At 41.9% G+C, this 21170-nt stretch overlaps 1 protein-coding gene across 1 annotated transcript in view; it reads left to right on the top strand.

Moving 5' to 3' along the window:
• Window positions 1–21170, top strand: part of STK10 (serine/threonine kinase 10) — a 102698-nt gene that overhangs the window by 29788 nt on the left and 51740 nt on the right. The window contains 1 exon segment of the mRNA XM_042451286.1: window positions 4918–5082. Coding sequence (XP_042307220.1) covers window positions 4918–5082 — 165 coding nt within the window.

Below are 21170 nucleotides of genomic sequence, written 5' to 3'. Positions count from 1 at the left end.
GCGGGTGCGCAAGAGGGGAGAGCGTGCACTGCTGCTGGCCGCTGCCCGGGCAAGTGCCGCGGGTGGCACAGCAGCTGCGCCGAAGGAGGAGGCAGAGCGGAGGAGGAGGGCAGCATGGCTGAGGAGGAGGAGGAGGAGGTGGGTGGCCGGCCGGCGGCAGCTGCATTAGCGACCGCAGCAATGGCCGCATGAGCGGGCCCAGCCCAGAGGCCGGGACCAAACCCGGGATCTAGGGGGAACCGGGCCGGGGCGGGCCCGGTTCCTCAAAAACCATGATTGCCCTGGGAGCCGCCGGGATATGGCATCCCTATGTATGCATATGTATGTGTTGCATACAGACAAATCCTAAGTGATTTTTTTAAAAAGTATGTAAATGGTGCAGTTATCAACTGCTTTCTTTCTTGTCTCTCAGATTTGATATGCTGCCAAATAATGAAAACTTGATACATCACTATAACTTGGAAGATTTTGTAAACTTGGCACTTTTGTACAATCTCCCAGGATTGACCTTGTACTTTGTAAAGCATAATGGGAATGTAAGAGCAGTAGGCTTTTGTCTTGGGTGTAGACTAGGGGCGAATTTCACTACAGTAGAGTCTCGATTATCCGACGTAATGTGGCGGCCCCATAGGTCGGATAGTCGAAAAAGTCGGATAATCCAGAGGGTCATAGGAAAAGCCTAGCAACCACTATGAAAAGCCTTGAATAACTATGAAAAGCCTAGCAATGGTGGTGCTCGGCCACATGGCGCTATGGGCTCTGGGCCTGGTGGCGCTATGGGCCTGGTAGCACTATGGGCCTGGTGGCGCTTACCGCTGCGCTTGGGGCTGGTGCCTGTGGCGCTCAGGGCCGCACTCAGAGGTCAGCACCTCCGCGCTTGCGGACTGGTGCCGGTGGCGCTTGGGGCTGCACTCAATGTCTGCTGCCTCCACGCTTGCTGCACTTGGGGCCTGGTGCACTTGGGGCCTGCTGCTGCTCGCCGCCACGCTAGGAGCCCTTTCCAGCTGGGGGCGTGGCAAGGGCTCCAAGCCACACCCACCGACCAATCCGACGTTGGATAATCCGGAACGTCGGATGAATGAAGGTCGGATAAATGAGACTCTACTGTATTTTCCAACTTTTCTAATTCTTCTGTGGTCTACATTCTACTAATCAGTTTTAGAAAATATAACTTATTGTACTCAATTGAGTAGAAAGGAAGGGGAGGAAGAGAAGATAAAGGTAAAGTGGAAGTAAGTTTGGGGTATGAGAAAGTAGGAGAAGGTTTGAGTAAGTGTGTAAAAGAGTGAATGGGAGGAATAAGAGGAAGAATAGGTAGAAAGGAAGGGAGCAAGGAGAGGGGATGGAAAGATGAGGAAAGAGGTAGGAGATTGAAGAAGATGGAAGAAAAAGGATAAAGAGTTGTGGAAAGATGAGAAGGAGGACAAGAGAATTAAAAGAAGTAGGAATGGGAGTAGGGAGTATGGAAAGCTGTGAAATGATGATTAGTTTTGGAAGAAAAACTGATGATGGAAAGAATTAGTAAGTAGGATATGATGATATTAATGTAGGAATAATATATGTGTAATGTGATGATATTAGAACTATATGTTATCAATTGTGTATGTTTTAAATGTTTTATATTTGTGTGTGTATATAAAATGAATAAAAATTACTAACTTATTGTGATGGGAACACCCTATATAATCCTTCTAAATTGAAACTGACTGAAACGTCTTCCTGAGGCAGCAACCATAGTGATAAACTTACATCCACACATTCCTTTTTCTAGTTTTTCTTTCCTGGTTGAGCAGCCATTCTAGAATAGCCACTCCATTCCTCAGTGGCTTACATGTGTGCCTTCAGGTCACCTGTTGACTTTCATGGGGTTTACGAGATTCTCCTTATTGCATTCATCTCAGTAGATGGTTAAATATAGGCTATTCACACATTTTATTTCAGCTTCCTGTTCCCCATTTATGTTGACTGTCTCATTAAGATTTAAAAAAAATACAGGATAACATTTGAATCCAAAATCTGTTGTAAAATGAGCTTTGGCTGGGTTTGTGGCAAGAGCAGACCAGCAGAATGGAGTATAAGGACAAATGCAGCTGATGGGGCTTAATTCTTTAAAAAGTAACTTTTTCCAAGCTGTGCTCTTTATGGTACTTTTCAGTAGAAGCAGAAGTTGGGACACATGTTGCAGATGGAATGTGCAGTTTTCACTATTAGAGAGCTGTTATCCTGCCATGTAACACAGAAAAAACTGGTCCTTCACCTGCTTCCTCTGGAATTGACAACTGGCCAAGGAGGGTGTATAATTCAAACCTGGGGTGCAAAATGAGGAACCTATCTGCTAGTGGTAAATTAGTTGGGAGGCCACCAGTTTGTCACTTGGAATTGATGTGTAGACACCCTGGGCAAAAAATCCAACAAAGGCCACAATTCTTCCTGGGGAAAGATCAAGAGTCTCCCATTTCTAGTTCCACACTACAGACTGGAGTACTTTAGATTACTTCCTAACCTGCAGTTTTGTTGGTGCATTCCTGGTGCACCCCAAGAAAACTATAGCAGAAAGAGGAAATGGAGAGAATAGGCTGCCATTCTCTTTCTCCTGAAGGGAAGAGGTTGGTTGAGGCACAAAGAGACTCATCCTTAGTCTCTAAAATGTGATGCATCACAGCTAGACTGGTTTTAGCAGGTCTGTCTGTCTGTCTGTATTGTGCGTGCATTAATAAATTGTGTTTTATTTGAATGCACCTTGAGTGTTTATTCTGGAAATGGATCTCTTTATAAACTCTCTACACAGATATTCTAAACAGAGACCTAAAAAGAGAAAGCAATAATGTAGCTGAAAAGAGGTCTTCAAATTCTTCTGATTCCTCTGATGTATGTATTATCTGATAATTTGCTTGAAAAATAAAGCAGCATACCTCAGTGAAGAAACAAAGTATATGGTACATCCAGAGAGTTTACGGTGCACAGAGTACCAGATAGTGATCTGAAGGATTGCACTGTATTTATGCAGACTGGTCAAGGTTACCTAATAAGGCCTTCATAGCTCTTAGTTGTTGATCTGTGTGTTTACATGTGAGCATGCTTTTGTTCATCTTGTTTTTCTCCTCCCCCCCCCCCCCCCCAGTTGGATTAATAGATGCATTTTGAGACCCTTACTTATGGTCACACTCTTACCTGTGATGACTATCTCTGCATCATGTACGAAGTGCTAACTTGTGAACTGACACACATCCTATGTGTTGGAAGTTCAGGCATCAATATTGTCACAAACAGAAATCTAAAAGGCTCTAGTATGTGGCTGTGGCTTATGCATTGTCATCCTGTTGAATTCAGTATATGAAAGCTGCATTGATGCAGAGGAACTCATCCTGTCTCAGGCAGACCAAGGTGAAAAAAGCTAAAGGCAGATGTTGTGGTCCAAAAAGAGCCCATTTTGGAGCCCATTTTGGTCATATCCTTTGGCACTTGTTTCCAGTGACAAGCTCCTCAACTGAGGAGTTAGGGGCTATACAGACCACCCAAAGGGGTGGTTACTGGCTGGATCAGGGCCATGGCCACTTCACGCCACGGTCCTGATTCAATTTCTGGAGAGTGCAAAAAGGAACCGCAAAAGCAGTTCCCTTTTGCACTCTCCAAGGGGCTCCATAGCCGCGGTGGTGCGGCTTTGTAACCCTTTGGTGCTGCATTATGTGGATGCAGCATTGTAGGGGCATCATGATGGCACACGCCGTGTGGACTAGTGCACACCAAATGCACCCTGGAGGTGGGATTAGGGCATCCAGTGTGCAGATGCTGCGCCCTAACTCTGCCCACAGGCCAGCACAAAGTGCCGGTCTGTATAGAGTCTTAGTTGACTCAGTGGTTAAGGCTATGTAGGGGCTGGTGGCTCTTGATTATTGTTTGAGCTGACTCTGGTCAGATCAGTATTGAAACCTAGAGGACTTCTTCACTTTATATACATCTGAGGAAGTAGACTGAAGTCTATGAAAGCTCTATGTCAGTTTTTTCTTTCAATTTGTCTCAAAGGTGATACAAGATCTCTCTACATATTTAATCTATAGAGTTTAGTTTCCCTAATTTGTTGGGGAATCAAGATGCCTCTGGTGCAGGACACAAGGCATCAAGGAGATGCCTGGATGGATGCCTCAGTTGTGGAAGCCTTGATTTGAGTCTTCTCCTTTTCCTTAATCATCATATCTGCTATCTTAATAAGCAAAGGGATCTTGTAGCATCTTTGAGACTAACTTAAATAAGGAAGTTGGTAGTATGAGCTTTTGTAGACTTCAGCCTACTTCTTCAGCTGCATGCTTGGAGTGAAGAACCCAGAGACAGACCTATGGAAGCCATTTCTGTGTGACAGTGAGAATGTCAATTCACATTCAAACCCTTGTATGTATGGAGATGAGATCACAAGTAAAATTTTAACTATGATCATTGGAGAAACAAAGGCAGGAAAAAAGCTGTTATTTACAGTCAAGGAGAGTAAATAACCATATAAATAGGGCTAGGAATGTAGTGTGGGAAACAGAGGTGTGTGTCTGCTATCTTCTCTGTCTCAGTTGGCGATGCCTCAAAATAATTTTATGTGTCCATCCTCAAACTGGTGCTTTCTGGGTGTGTTCGACTACAACTTCCTTCATTCCCAGCCAGTGTGGCCAAGGAACATGCCATCTATGGTTGGTGAGAGTTGTAAAGGAACACATCTGGAATGTGTGAGTTTGGGGAAGACTCTTTAGGCAATTTCATTTTGATATGTGCATTTGGCTGAATCCTATCAAGGTTGCTTGCTTGGTGCATAACGACTACCCCTTCAAACATACATTGTTATGATAGGTGTATAGAAATACAAAAATGTACAACTACCGTGCCTAATATTCTATTTTATTTATCACTTTTTATCTCTTTGCTTTTATGTTGTAGGCCAAAAATAAAGAGACAGGTGCATTAGCTGCCGCCAAAGTCATTGAGACCAAGAGTGAAGATGAGCTGGAAGACTACATGGTGGAAATTGAGATCCTTGCAACTTGTGACCACCCTTACATTGTGAAGCTGCTAGGAGCTTTTTATCATGACAGCAAACTATGGGTAAAATGATTCTACAGCCACATTATTCTCTTTCAGGTCAAAATAACCCCTCAAAGAGTAAAGAGCATGAGAATAAGGCATTGTTTTCAACAAGCCCATGTTGGATTCAAGTAGTTTTGCCTACAAGTCTTTTTCATACCACTTTCCTGATATCTCAGAGCTGCTTATTGCATATAAGATTTTCTTCCACATTACAGTAATAATGGTGTGTGGAGTTCTTGTTGGCTTGTGATCTCTTTGATGACCACTAATTTTAATTTGTGAAAAACTGGGGATTTAAAAACAAAAACACACACAGTTTACCCCATCTCTGTTCCAAAGACCTCTCACTTGTCTAGGAAGAAAAACATCTTTATCTTACTTACTATATCTATATGTTGTTTTTGTTTTTGTGTGATCTCAAGTCATTTTGAACTTAAGGAGATTCTAAGGTGAACCTATCATGGGATTTTCTTGGCAAGTTTCTTCAGAGGGGGTTTGACACTGCCATCCTCTGAGACTGGGAGAGTGTACCAGTGGGTTTACACAGTTGAGGTGGGATTTTAACCCTGGCCTCCAGAATCATAGTCCAGTTCTCAAGCCACTACACTACATTGGCTCACTTCTATATCTATCTATTTCTATTTCTCTATCTTTATATGTATCTCAGTGTGTTCTCTATTCTGTATTGCCTGCCATGTTTTCATAGTAAAATGAAGGTTTGTCTTAGGGGTGCAACAGCCAGGCACGAAAGAATGGTCCGAATCTGCTCCATCTGGAAATGGGTCAGAGCCCCTTTGTCCGCATGGCCTGCTCCCAAGATGGGCAATGGATGCAGGGGCCAACCAGCACTGCCAGGAGTCAGACTATCCCAGCTCCTTTTTGCTCCGTCTTGAGGATTTTATCCCAAGATGTGTAGCAAATTTACCAACATTATCTCTTTGTACAATTCTCCTGCGGATTGTATCCCAAGATGTGTAGCAAATTTACCCCCCCCCCCCAATATCTCCTTGTACAACTGCAAATAAAAAAATGTAATGCCATTGCAGCTAGTCTTCATTTTGCTTGACCAGCTTTCAGTCTTCCTGGGATCCAGTGAGAACTTTCAAGAAGGTGTTAGTGTTCCCAGTAACATTTTTAGTGCTCTTCTTATTCTGTAGCCAGCTATCTCTTTGTAACTACAGTCATACCTCTGTATCTGTGGATTCTTTATCCACAGATTCAACCATCAGCGGCTTGCAAATATTCAAAGAAAGTATGAATTCCCAATAGCAAACTTCAATTTTGCCATATTACATAAGAGGCACCATTTTACTATGTCATTGTATTTAATAGGACTTGAGCATCCATGGATTTTGGTATCCATGGAGTGTCCTGGAACAAACCTCTGTGGATACAAGGGCCCACTGTATCTCTTTTGAACATGAGTTGTCAAAGCAAAAATTTTTAAAAGCATTTCTTGTACCAGAAGTGAGAGTGGAATCAGAATACACATGGCAGAGTATGAAATCAAAAAATATGAAGAGAAAAAATTGGCTTTATCCAATCAGAACATTTACTTGTTCATTTTAAATGCTATATTTCCTGTTTTTTCTTTAACTATGAAATATATGTAAGAAACTATTCTTATTTATGTAATTATATTAGAAAAAGTTGGAGTGCTTGAGCAAGGGTTAGTCATTTAGGGCTTTGAGGAAGAACCTATTGTAACAGTAGAATTAAAGTGGAATACTGGGAAATGGAGATGATTCATAAGCTAACCACTACTACCCTCTGTCTACAGCTAACCACAATGGTTCTGGAAAAAAAGACCTGGAAGGAAAACCTGTTTGTTTAAATATGTGTTGCCATTGTTGAATATTTCTTTTTTTAAAAAAAAAAGGATACAGTATTTGAATTGACTAAAATTCTGAGCTCATGGATGCTTAAGAACAACCCAAAAAATGATTCAGAAGAAGATGTGGGGAAGGAATAGATAGCAACTTGCCCCTTCCCTTTTCATTCACTGTGGTGTTATCTCAGTCTTGACACAGGAAGTTATGCATAATGGCTTCCGTGTTTTAAGTAAAATACTGGCAGCTGAATGGCTTTGCTCCATTTCTGAAGAGACTGCCTGTGACTCTGACACCTACTCACAAGCTGTTGCAGTCCTCGCTTCTTCTTGAAGGCTTTCATCGGCTTTGCCTAACAGATCTTAGACATTTTAAAATTCAATATGCATTGTAACCTACTCACATTTTCCACTGGCAGTGGAAGTCCAGCAGAAGTTGGCAGTGGAAGTCCAGCTGAAGTTTAAAAAAAAAAACCCTATTACAGTAGTTTTTTGTTGTTGTTAACTTTCTTCAAGTTGACTTTGATTTATGAGAACCCCAGTAAATGACACACCTCCAAGACCCTCTATCCTCAACTGCTCCTTCAGGCTCATAGTAGTAGCCTTCTTGACTGAGATGTATGCAAATGGGGCAAAAGAAGTGGCTAGAGGCCGCTCCCATCCCAATCAAACCAGGACTGTGATGACTGCATGGGCCCACTTCGAAGTGGGCCATTGCCACATCCTGAACCCAGGTACTGACAAGAGTGGCTTTTTGCCATTCCTTTTTGTGCCAGCTCCTCTAGGTTTGCCTGCTCTTTGTACGGCTTCTGGCCACATTCAGAGCATGAATTGTATAAATGCCATAACCCCAATACAGCCCAAAGCCAGCACTTTTGGTTTGTGTGTTTCGGGCCTAAGTATCCATCTGGTATGCGGGCTATCCACTGTATATACTCTAAAAATTTTAGTCAGAAAATTGACGGCAAAAAAACTGGATTGACTTATCCATGGGTCAAGTGCTTTGGAATCATTTCCCTTTGCACCATCCTTTACATCCTTTGTTACATGCCCCTAGGTTTTACCCTCAACTTATCCACAGGTCATATCAAAATCTATAATTTTGGCACCAAAACCTCAATTTATACGTGAGATTGACTTATAATCGAGTAAATATGGTATTCATCTCCTCCCCTCTACCTTTGTCAGCATTATTACCTTTTTTTAGTTATGCCCTCTCATGATGTTTCCAAAGTACAACAGTCTCAGTTTAGTCATCCTGGCTTCCAGGAAGAGTTCAGGCTTGATCTCTTCCAGTGTCCATTTCTTTGTCTTTTTGGCCATCCACAGTATCCTTGGCCCAAAACAAACATGCCAAAAGGTCTGCTGTCAGGCCTCATTGAGGGCATGGCATTTACATGACACATGCCCTGAATGCATCCGGAAGACACGTCGAGTCCATGTCAACCCAGAAGAGCTGGTGAAAAAATGAGCATACAAAAATGCTCCTTCTCAGCAGCTGGCGCAGAACCACAGCAGTGGGCAAGATCGAGGCCAGGTGCATGCGATCACCGTGGCTCTGCAGTGATAGCTATGGAGCATCCTTTGGCCCCTCCTTTTGTCCTGTCTGTTTGATGCCTCAGCACATTTCTGCAGCAGCAAATATCAAATTGAGTTGATTTTCTTTAGATAAGTTTTCTTTACATTCCACCTCTTGCATCTGTACATGGAAATGGGAAATACAATGTTCTTTAACTTTTGACACAATGATTGATTATGTGTTCTTCAGCATTATTCTAATTTTTGATATTAGTAGTTAATGGTCTGTGCTGCAGTCGGTACCTGGTCTCATTTTTGCTGCAAGTATAGAGCTTCTCCTTCTTCTGTTTTCAATTATGCAGTTTATTATTTTTTGTATTGTCTATCTTAGTGGTCGTCAAACTGTGTCCTTTAAGAGATTTTGCACTTCAGCTCCCAGAAGCCTCAGCCTCGTTGGCCAATAGTCTGGGATTCTGGGAGCTGAAGTCCAAAATCCTTTAAAGAACATAGTTTGGGGACCACTGGTCTATCTGATGATGCCCATGTATACAGTCTCCTGTCTGGTTGGATGAAAAATGTATTTGCAATTAATTAGATTGTTGGCCTTGCAAAAGTCTTATCAGTCATTCTCCAGCTTCATTTTTTTGTTCCTAGTCCAATTTTTCCTATAATTTTTCATTCTGCTTTGGTTCCTACTTTTGCATTCCAGTCATCTATGATTAACAAAAAATAAATAAATCCTATTTTGATGTGTTGTCAATTTCTTCACCATAGAATTTCTCAATTTTTGCTTTGATTTCTGTTGAGTTCAGTTGTGCCCTAGTCCATATCCCTGTTTGTATTAGCTTTTTCCTCTGCCCTATTAACATTCTCTTTGTGTCCCATTGCGACATCTTATTTTATTTTTGATTGTCTCAACCTAGAGTTTTCTCAGTGAGAGGTTCCCACAAGAAGGTTCACCATCCCCTCCCTCTGCATACATTATTAACCTTTTAGTATTGTCAGTTAAAAGGATGTGAATTGCCAGCACTCACCATTTTTTAAAGTGTTCACACTATCAGTGGAAGTAGAATGTGCATTTAGCAAGTGGGATGTTCCTTCTTATTTTTATCAGAACCATTGTGCTGGGTGTGGGGGGAAGCCCCAGATTCTTTAAAATTGTTTTTTGTATGTATCTATGTACATTATCCAGCATATGTTTGCATATGTATTTATCACCCACAGTGATATTTTCTTTACTACATCCCCTACCTTGGATTTTGGTCTGTAGATTGTCAAGACAGAAACTCCAGTGCAGGCATGCCTGAAGGAAGAAAGCCCTTTGGAACTTGTCAGTTCTCCCAAAAATATTTTAAAGGTTAAAATGGAACATCAGTCAGGCCTGCAGTACAAGCACAAACATGTAGATCATCATGAAACCAAAGCCCTTATGAATTATTTTATTAACATGGAATAGTGCTCTAAAGAAAGGTGATTAGACTAGCGAGTCAGCTTCTAGAAAAGGCTTGACCATCCATATGAAAATAATACTACATATCTGGGTTTAATAAAGTATCCTTTTGAAGAGATGTCAGTCAAGCAGATGCATGTGCATGCATGCATATGTGCATGTGTGTTTAGCTACAAGAAGGGAAGATTAATTCTGCAGAAACTTTTGTACAAATAGTGGAAAATGAAAAAAGCATGTGATGCTTTGCTGACATCCTGACACTAGAGACCTTTGCTTGTTCCCTCCCTTCAAATCATAGATGTAGCTACTAAATTCTTAAGGCCACTAAAGCACCCACAAAATTAGCTTTTGCTAACATGATCTTGCATTTTATGCCGTCTTATCAGTATCCATTTTTATGCTGGCCTTCTGCATCTCTGTATCTTTGGCTTCTCTTAAAACACAAGGCAAAGTAATCAGTTGGATAGTGCTGGGCCCTAGGAGAATGGATTAAAATTCTCCCTCTGTCATGATCATCACTTAAATTAACTAGTTTTTGTTCTTCTGTCTTCCTGTATTTAAAGTGGGAACTGTTCACAACATGAACGTGGTACATCATCTGGGAATACCTGTTTGCTGGGTGGACTAGATGAATATGAAGTTTGGTCAGTAGTGTGTTGGATGAAAGACCAATAGAAAGAGCATATAAGAAAAGAATATAGGTGTAAAATTTTAAAAAACATTATTTACAGCTTCTTTCATTAACAAAGGGTTCATAAATATACACTGAAATGTAGTACAGTATTTTCTTTGGTGCATCTGTTCTCTTCTTTTTCCTCTTGATATGTAATTGTGGGTGATGGGTGACTTCCCCGAATATTTTCCCACTGGGCTATTTTGTTCAAGAAAAATAAGGCATTATTCCTGAGCCCCCTTGTGAATAGTTCTGTTGTGTTGTAAGGGAATAATGGCCAAATGGATGCAATCTGTTTTACAGAGTGTTAGTCATTGAAATTCCACCTACTTAATACTTGCATGCCAGACAAGCTGTTGACATTTGATGTTTTTTTTCCCCCAATGGGGATTGTTTTGTGTTCTGTGAAATCACCAGAAATCTGCTGTCACTGTTGTGCGATCACATACAAGCCTAGTAAGTATGGGTGAAGCTTTTAGTTGTGATATTTCTGTTTTGGTTTGTATATTTTTCTGTCAGACTTGATTCCTGTTTATGGAAGACATGGTGGCTTATAGATAGTTTGTAGTTCACCAGAGCAGTTAGGCATCTTTACTGCTTGTAGAAGCAGTCAAGGCTAGAAAGCCAAGATGCTGCTAAAAAGATTCCATGTAAAGGTCCACTGCACAATCCCTAATAATTAACTCTCCTGAGGTTAATAGAATTTTGTTCCACTTCCCCCCTGTTAGATCCACTTTACCCTTCCTAGCATGTTCACACAGCTAAGGCATTGCTATTTTGAATGTTAGTGTGTACACCTGGAATTTCAATAGTGTTTTGAGTATTATCCCTATGTGGTTGCCATTGACAGAATGGCTACTGTGCCACACCCAGAGCCACAGAAACGTGGAAATAACACCAAGTTAAGTGCAGAAATTACATATATATGTAGAGTGATGCTGAGGAGGTGGACATTTCATACATGCATTCACATGTGTGTGTATACAAAAACATTTCAAAAGAGGACATTTCAATCTGGAAGGATACACAGAGTCGAGAAAGTGAGAAAGAATGACATGTTCCACACTTCCTCTCTCATCTCTATGTACTTTACAAGGCTGGTAGTAGCTTAGTAGTGCACAAATTATCAAAGGTCGAAAGACCCCCATTCCAGAGTCTGACGTAGCTTCTTTCTGATAGTCCCATCCCCTAGAATCATGGACATGATATAAACTCTTAACACCCTAGATTATCTCTTAGCTTGTGAATCTTTGAGGCAAATAAAAAACAAGCACAATTCAGGACACTACACTTGGGCAGTAAAAATTAAATGCAGAGATATAGGATGGGTGACAATTGGCTTGATGGCAGTATTTACAAAAGGGATATAGGAGTCTTAGTGGACCACAGGTTGAACATGAATCAGCAAGGCGATGCTGCAGATAAGAAAGCCAATGCAATTCTAGGCTGCATCTATAGAATTATAGTGTATAGGTCAAGGAAGCAACTGTACCACTCTCTTCTGCTTTGGTCAGACTTCATCTGGAATATTGTGTCCAATTTTGGGTACCACAATTCAAGAAGAATGTTAACAAGCCAGAGCATGTCCAGAAAAGGGCGATAAAAATGATGAAAGGTCTGGAAACAATGCCTTATGAAAAATGGCTTAGGGAGCTTGGAGAAGAGAAGGTTAAAGGGTGATGTGATAACCATGTTTAAATATTTGAGGGATTGTCATATTATGGATGGAGCAAGCTTGTTTTCTGTTGCTCCAGAGAATAGGACCCAGAATAATGGATGCAAGCTACAGGAAAAGAGATTTTACATTGACATTAGGAAGAACTTACTGACATTGCTATTTGACAGTGGTAATCAGCTGTCTATGCATACCCAAAGGGGAAAGCCTGGATTCAGTATAGATGTTAGCATTTCTGGCAGTCAGTACTGATTGTTCATATTTTTGTGCCATGTGAAACATATATAGAGGGCAAAAAAGGAGGTCACTCTCTTCTCCATTGCTGGTTTAGTAATGCTCACCCAAGGGCTGTCCTCAGGGCTGATATGTGTTATTTTGTACAGTGATTTTTGTTTGTTTACATTTTTTCAAAGAAAGAGATAGGATATCAGTGATTCACATCCCCTTTCTGTAGCAGTTTGGTCACAATATGTCAGTTTGCACAAGATTTGAGCACTAGGCCACTAATTTGTTGTTTTCTTAAACAGAGGTCAGTAGTGTGTGGGACAGAATTTTCAGAAGGTCAAACTATACAGAGAATGTAGTAATACTTTTGGGACAGTTTCAGAAAACGGTACATACTCAGCAATATGCATCTCTCTCTCTCTCTCTCTCTCTCTCTCTCTCTCTCTCTCGTACACACACACACACACACACACACACACAGAAACACAGAGCTGTGTAGTTTTTTCTTCTGGATTAATTGTTGAGTGAATTGCCAGTTTGTGAAAGGGAGCGACCAAAGGTCATGAATTCTTCACATAGGAAGGGTGGTGCCAAGTTTGCAACACTAATCTTTGCTTTCTCAGCAATTACATTGTTATGCCAGAGAGGTAAATCCCCTTTGGTAAAAGGAGTGGAGATTGTGTTAAAAGGGTTGAAAGGATGGATTTTTATCTCCCTTCTTAGGTGTCTCAAAAAGATGCTAATTCAAACATCAATTAAAAGGTATTCTGCTGAGTGCTGAGCTGCAAGAGTTTTTTCTCAGGTCCTGTGTTTGCATTTCATTACACAATAATGAGATGGATTTTTCATCTTCTTCAAATATTTTCCTCTGAAATGAAAGCTGATCTTCGGAATTCCATGAAGTTTTGATTATATAGATGTTTATTTTTCTCTTGGAGTTGGGAGTAACTTCTGATTGTAGCCATGAGCCAGCATAGCCTGAGAGCTGTTCCAAGCTTGATGGGTTTGGGCTGAGCCTGTCAGTTCATTTATCCTAATTCCATTTCACCAATTCTCATACGGACCAGGAGGGTTGTGAAAATGGCTAGACCAGAACTCACAATATGCAGCAACTTTAAAGCCTAAGGAAAACATCCTTTTCCACTTCAGAAAGGCTAGATAAACTTGTGTGTTATTTGTCAATTCTTTCATATCCCAAAACTTAAGTCTAGACATCCCTTGGGACAGAACAGGAGAAGTGACAGATAAGAAGCCGTATTTGGTGGTTTATCATATAAATATGGATTTGCTGCAACAGCACAGCTATTTGTATTTCTAGAGGCTGGGTACGCTTTATGCATAGAACACTGCTCTTATGACTGACATTACCACATGTCTTGGCGTCATTGCTACTGTACAACTGGTGGTGATGGGTGGATCTTTTTAAAGCATAGCTGTGCAAAAGCAGCAGGGTGTATGAAGATCATGTTCTGAATTATCTTCTTCCCAGGAAGGAGGTGATGTGGATGTGAGTGGATGGACTTTATAGAGTCATGAAAGATGTGCAAATCATGTTGTCACAGATCATTTTGGAACCCACAAAGGCTTGGCTGTCAGGAATATGCCTATGTTTACTCAGAGATGAAGGCCAGAATAAATGCTCATCCTCTTCAACTTTCTTTAGTATATACAGTGGACCCTTGTTATATGCTGGGGTTTGGTTCCAAGATCCCCCGTGTATAACAAAATCCATGGATACTCAAGTCCCATTAAATATAATGACATAGCAAAATGGTGTCCCTTATAAAAAATGGAAAATCAAGGTTTGATATTTGAAATTTATACTTTTTTTGAACATTTTCAAACCGTGGACGCTTGAATCTGTGTATAAAAAATCTGTGTATAAGAAGGGCTGTAATATTAAACTTCAGTATATAGCAGTATATACTACTCACGAGCTTCTTGTGAGTTCCTGTGAAAAAGGCGAACTGCCATCAGATCTCCGAGATGCAGTCATCATCACCCTGTACAAGAAAAAAGGAGCAAAATCGGATTGCTCAAACTATCGAGGTATAACACTGCTCTCCATTGCTGGAAAAATCCTGGAACGACTAGGATGCCCCCCCCCAAATTCCTCAAAATGATCATCCTGCTACATGAAGGCCAGCAAGGTCAAGTCAGATATGGCGACGCTCTCTTGGAGCGCTTTCTAATAACTAATGGTGTTAAACAAGGTTGTGTTCTCGCTCCAACTCTATTTACAGTCTTCTTCATCATGATGCTCCAAAGGGCTACAGCAGATCTCAAAGAAGACGGCATTTATATACGCTACCGTACTGATGGTAGCCTGTTTAACTTAAGCCACCTGAGGGCCCACACTAAGACTCTAAACTATCTAGTCTGTGAGCTGCTTTTTGCTAACGATGCTGCCCTCATTGCCCATACGGAAGCAGCTCTGCAGTGCCTAACATCTTGTTTTGCAACAGCTGCAGAGCTCTTTGGGCTGGAAGTCAGTCTGAAGAAAACAGAAGTTCTCTACCAGCCGGCACTACAGGAAGAACACTACCATCCCCACATCACTGTAGGCACATCGGTGCTCAAGTCCATCCAGTAGTTCACCTACCTGGGAAGCATCATCTCCTCAGATGCTAAGATTGATAAAGAGATCGATCACAGATTAGCAAAGTCATATAGTGCATTCGGAAGGCTTCACAAAAGAGTCTGGAGTAACAAACACTTGAGGCGAAGCACAAAAATCAGTGTGTATAGAACCATTGTACTGTCTATTCTCCTCTATGGGTCTGAAACAGGGGTCACCTATCGCCAACACCTACAACTCCTTGAACGCTTTCATCAGTGCTGTTTACGCACAATTCTAAATATACAATGGACTGACTATGTGACGAATGTTGCTGTCCTTGAGCAAGCAGGGATCACCAGCATTGAGGCCATGCTATTGAGGACGCAGCTGCACTGGGCAGGACACGTTTCTAGGATGAAGGACCATCGCCTCCCAAAAATAGTATTCTACGGTGAACTCGCCACGGGTCAGCGTAAGAGGGGTGCCCCAAAGAAGAGATACAAGGACTCCCAGAAACAACATCTCAGGCTTGGCCAAATTGATCACCAACAATGGTCTGCCCTGGCCTCGCATCGGGAGGCATGGAGACGCACTATCTGCGATGCTGCAGCTTTTTTTGAAAGCTCACACTGAACGAGTCTCAAAGAGAAATGACAACGCAGAAAGAACCGCAACCTGGAAACATCACCCAAAGAGACTACGCTGTGCTTTCTGCAACTGGACCTGTTTGTCCTGGATTGGCCTTTTTAGTCACCAACGCGCTTGTACAAAGCGCGGGATGAGTCCTTCCTGAATCTTCGTTCGTGAAACAAAGCCAGATATAGCAGTATACTTTGTGAAAACCAAAGGCATTATTTGCTCACTGTTAAAAACAGGATGCTGGATGTGGATATGATCCAAAAATGTATTTGTTGAGTTCTTTGCCAAACTATGTTTTTCATTCTAAATCTTCCTATCTGGAAAACGATATAAATGGATTGGTTTGATGAACAGGAATTGGGATCACAGCCTGGGTATGTTACTATAGCTTTTGCAGTTTTATACAGTTGCTGTCCAAACCAGTAACCTATTTGAGAGTAATCTGAGAGATCAGAACTGAAGAGTAAGTTGAGCTCAAAAGGGAAGGTCAAGGGGTTAATGTTTTCCAAAGGTTTGATGAGCTGCGAGAATAGTAAGTGTGTATAGCCTGTGGATCTTCTTTCTTGGGTTTTTGTTTAAGGAAGACCATCAGAAAGTTCTCTTGTTCTTGAGTCCTCTTTTAAGTTTGGAGTTGCTCTGCAGATTGGCTAGGCTTTGTTTCTTTCACTGTTCAATGGGCAAAACCTGAACAACACAAAACATTGCTTAATACTGTGTTCTGCAGGGTGGGACAAATAGATCATTATGGCCCGTTCCGCACGGGACTTTGGGGCGCCCCCGTCACGTGCTAGGGGTTGGCCGAGGACCTAGCGTCCATACCGGCCTCACCCCTAGCACGTGACAGGGGCGTAAAAATGGCCGCGCCCTATACACATGGGCGCGACCATTTTTACGTGCCGGACACTTAGTGTCCGCATGTAGCGTTGTGAAAATGATGCGTCGAGTGCACCATTGGTGCCTCGTCACGTCATTTCCGCGACTCGAGAAGAAGCACCATTTTGGTGCTTCTTTTTAGCTGCGCCGGGAAGCCTCGCAGTTTGGCCACTGGGGCTTCTCGGTGCATGCAGCTAATGATGGCACAGGCAAAGCGCCGCTTTTTGATGCTCTGTAAAGCGCCTATGTTTGTGGCTAGAAGGCAAACTTTGTAATTGGGGTTTATACAGCTGGGAGTATTTGAGTTAGTACTGCAACTTGAACTGGATTTCCAAGCTCCAAGGAGGAGATGTACATATTAGCAGTTTAAACAACAAGTGTCCACCCATACTCCTTTACTTTTCTTGTCTTAATTACAAATGCATCATTTTGTAATCTCCCAGGTTCTTTCTACATGACAGCTGGGCCCTCCCTTCACATCTTTTCTTGGTGGCTTTTCTAACCATTCTATATTCTTTCTTTGTACTAAAGGCATTGGTTCTCTTCTTTCAAACCCTTCTTTTCTTAGGCCTTCTTCTTTTAAACTAGAGCAAGGCAGTGTAGACACCTTTAGGGCTCATTCCCACTGGCAGAATAACACAGGTTGTGATTTGGGTCCGGTTCTTGTCTGTAACCGATTTCAAAAGATCCTTCATACTCACTATAAAAGGGGATCTTTTTTATGCCATTTGAATCAGCTTGGCTTTTTTTTGTCCCCATTTGCACCGCTTCAAGCTGGGGGGGGGGAGCCAACACCGGCGGGGACAGGGAGGAGGCTGGCAGAGGGAGAGAGCCAAGGCTGGGGACAGCGAGCAGACACCAGGGAAGCCATGCAGGGAAGCCAAGCATGGAAAGAAGGAAGGCACTGGGGAAGCAAGTGAGGAAGCCAACTGGGGAAGGAACGAAGGCACCAGGGGGACAGAGGAAGAGGATGAAGGGGAGGACAATTTTTTAAAATAAAATATAGAATTTTTGATTATTTGCAAGGCAAGTAGTTGCAAAATCAATCAATCACATATTCTATCAAATTTCAAGCAATCACATATTCTATCAAACAATCATACATTCTATCAATTTTATTTAAAAAAACAAGTACACAGGCAGCCAAGGCGAAGAACAGTGAGCAGGCACTGGGGAAGCCAAGCGAGGAAGGAAGGAAGGCACCAACGAAGTAAATAAGGGAGGGAGGAAGGCACCAAGGAGGCAAGTGGGGAAGGAAAGAATGCACCAGGGAAGCCAAGCGGGGAAGGAAGGAATGCACCAGGGAGGCAAATGGGGAAGGAAGGAAGGCACCAGGGAAACCAAGCGGGGAAGGAAGGAAGACACTGAGGGAAGTAAGTGGGGGAGGAAGGAAGGCCCCAGGGGAGGGAAGGGGGGGAGGGGGGGGGGGGGGGGGGGGGGGGGGATGGAGTAGGAGGATGAAGGGGAGGGCAATGTTTTCTTTAAAAAAAATAAAATATAGAATTTTTGATTGATTGATTTTGCAACTACTTGCCTTGCAATCAAACAATCGCACATTCTATCAATTTTATTTTTTTAAAAAACAACACAAGTACACAGGCAGCGCTGCAAGGGGGGGAAAGGGTGGATCTGTCAAAACATCACCTCCTCTACCATTTCCCCCTCCCCTCAGAAAGAACTGATTCTGATCTGTGTAAATTTACAGCGCTTTATAAATAAAGGTTAATAATAATAATCTGGCATTCCCACTGTTAGGAATCTGAACCGATTCTTCTCAAAAGAACCTCAAAGGAACTGCTACCAAAAAAACCCGGGCTTTTAGTGTTTGCTCTGCTTTATTTCTCCTGGAATCGATGCAGTGAGGATCAGAATCTATTTCCAGTGGGAACTAGGGGCATATACATTGAATCAGGATTCAGGGCTTACATAATATTTAACTCTGGTCATTGAGGGACAAAGGCATGAGGAGAGATGTTGCCTAAGGTCATGGGTGGATGAATGGTAGAGGGAGTTTTGGAATGTGGTGTAAGCAGGCTGGGAACCAGAAAGGAGATAACAGTACACTAAACTGCTGTGATGCTCAGGTGTTAACTGGTGTTATTATATGTGGAGTACGCTGTTCCATGTTTGAAGATAAGATTTGCAATATACAGTACATTAATTTTAAATGTAGTAAGAGACATTATCTGGAAGTGATGGATTAAACATAGCATATAGAAATTGTTGTGCCCCGCATTAAATAAGACCGGATACTGCAATCAGTCTAGAAAACATCCAGAGGTAGCCATGTTGGCCATATAGCAAATAGAATAACATCAAAACAAAAAAACAAAGCAATGATACTTTTATTGGGTCAACAAAAATGTATATGCTTTTGCATCAGGAAAACTTTAGGTGGTGTTGAGATAAAACATGCCAATGCAGTCCAAATTTTAGGGAATTTTTTTTTAACCTTTGTTGGGGGTAGAAACCTCAAATAGTAAGGTCCCAGTCTACTGGTTTTCAATTTAGGATTCCCCCGTTGCGGCACCAGGGTTAGCCGTGTTGGCCATATAGCAAAATCCAATAAGATCAACAACAACAAAAAGAAAACCCCACCAAACAGTGATATCTTTATTGGGACAACTAAAATGCAGTCAGCCTGATTTGTCTAATAAATAAATGGACCTAGCTGAAATGTGTTTGAGCTCTTTTGTGCAAAATGAGCTGGATTTGGATTATGTTGACCATGTTGGTGGTAAATCATAGAATCATAGAGTTGGAAGAGACCGCACGGGCCATCCAGTCCAACCCCCTGCCATGCAGGAAATCCAAATCAAAGCATTCCCGATAGATGGCCATCTAGCCTTTGCTTAAAGACCTCCAAGGAAGGAGACTCCACTACACTCTGAGGAAATGTGTTCCACTGTCGAACAGCCCTTACTGTCAGGAAGTTCTTCCTAATGTTGAGGTGGAATCTCCATTGTTCCGGGTCCTGTTCTCTGGAGCAGCAGAAAACAAGCTTGCTCCCTCCTCAATATGACATCCTTTCAAATATTTAAACAGGGCTACTGGGTGGCAATGGCAGTGGCGGAAGCACCTGGTGTGATAAACTTCTAAGTCTATGAAAGCTTATGCCACAACATTTTTCTTTCCATTAGGTGCTACAAGATGCCATTGCACACTGGTATTCCAGACTAAGGGCCTGAACAGACAGGCCAAAATAAAGCTGCTTTGGGTCACTTTGGAGGTATGTTGTTTAAATGAAACATACATCTTAAGGGGCCAGAAGCTGCGCCAAAGCTGCACTCCATTCCTTGGTACTGGAGCGTGGCTTAGGCATGGCTTCCAGCCTCTTACGACGCATGCATCATTTAAATAGCATACCTCCAAAGTGACCTGAAGCAGCTTTATTTTGGCCTGTCTGTTCGGGCCCTAACTCAGCTGTCTCTGTAGGTATGAGAGTTTGGAAAAGATCATTTTTTGGCCTAGAGCTTCCAGAATCTTGTAGGATCTTGGCCCTGGCCATGTTGACTGGGAGATGCTGGTAATTACTGTTCTAAACATAACTTTTTGAAGCTCTGATATTTATCTTCATAATTCAATCAAAGCATCTGAAGTGATGCATTGAAACTTTTATTGCCAAATTACAGTACACAAAATGCTAATTTAACTGCATGTACCATACAGACAAAACTTTCCAGTCATGGCAATGACTGGTTATACTGTATTTAGAGCTGTAACCATGATGCAGACAAATGGCACACTGCTTAATCAATCAGTAAAATACTTTTAAGGATGGCCCAGAGGCCTTTTCTGGAGCAGAACCTTAGGGTTCTCAGCTTAAAACAGAGGACGTGTCTGTAAGTGCTGCTGTTGTTGTGATACTTAAAGGATATCCAACCTGCATTTCAGGATATACTGCCCTTTTGCTAGATAAGCAATTTGCAACATAAGAAAGATAAAAAAATACATTTTAAGCACCTCCTTCTTTTCACTGGTCAGGTAGCACTATTTATAGTAGCCCCTGGAAAGCCTTGTGGCAGTGAGGGGAACGAAAAAATGCTTCTGACTTCCTTGCTGCTCTTCCGGGTTCCTGGCAAGTGAGATTTGTAGAGGCCAGAAGTGAGATCCTCTAGATTTTTTATGGAGGTCCTACTGATGGAGGTTGGTGGTTCTATGTTTTCCTGGTCAACTCCCCAGCATGCTACCAAGAAGGAATGTTGAATTTCTGCCATGTGATTGTTAAAGGCAGGGACCTCTGTCAGCAAAGGAAATGGCACACCTAGTTGGCAAACATGTGAATGCTAGTATATTTGTGCCTGTATCTCTGATATTTGGAGCAACATGAGAAAAAAGCAACAGGACCAGGATGACTGGAGGAAACATTTTGCACACAAATTTTGCAGGCAGAAGTGGCCAAATAAATTCAAGAAATTTTGAAATTAAGGGAAATAGTTATTAAGGTTAAGCTCTGGGCAAAAATAAATCATGAAGGGAAAACATTCAGGATGTTGAAGTAAGGTAGGCAGAGAACTGCCAGGTAACATTGTTTTTTCGAACCAACAAAGGGATACACAAGCAATGTGTTGTTGACCTTTCCCTTTCTTCGTCTGTAGAAACTTCTAAACACAGAGTCTTCTGTCTCTGTTTGAGGCCATGTTTTAATAGCTTGGACACTGATCT

Source organism: Sceloporus undulatus, chromosome 2 (genome assembly GCF_019175285.1).
Source record: "Sceloporus undulatus isolate JIND9_A2432 ecotype Alabama chromosome 2, SceUnd_v1.1, whole genome shotgun sequence".
In the NCBI taxonomy this organism is placed as follows: Eukaryota; Metazoa; Chordata; class Lepidosauria; order Squamata; family Phrynosomatidae; genus Sceloporus; species Sceloporus undulatus.
This window is presented reverse-complemented; position numbering and strand designations above follow the sequence as displayed.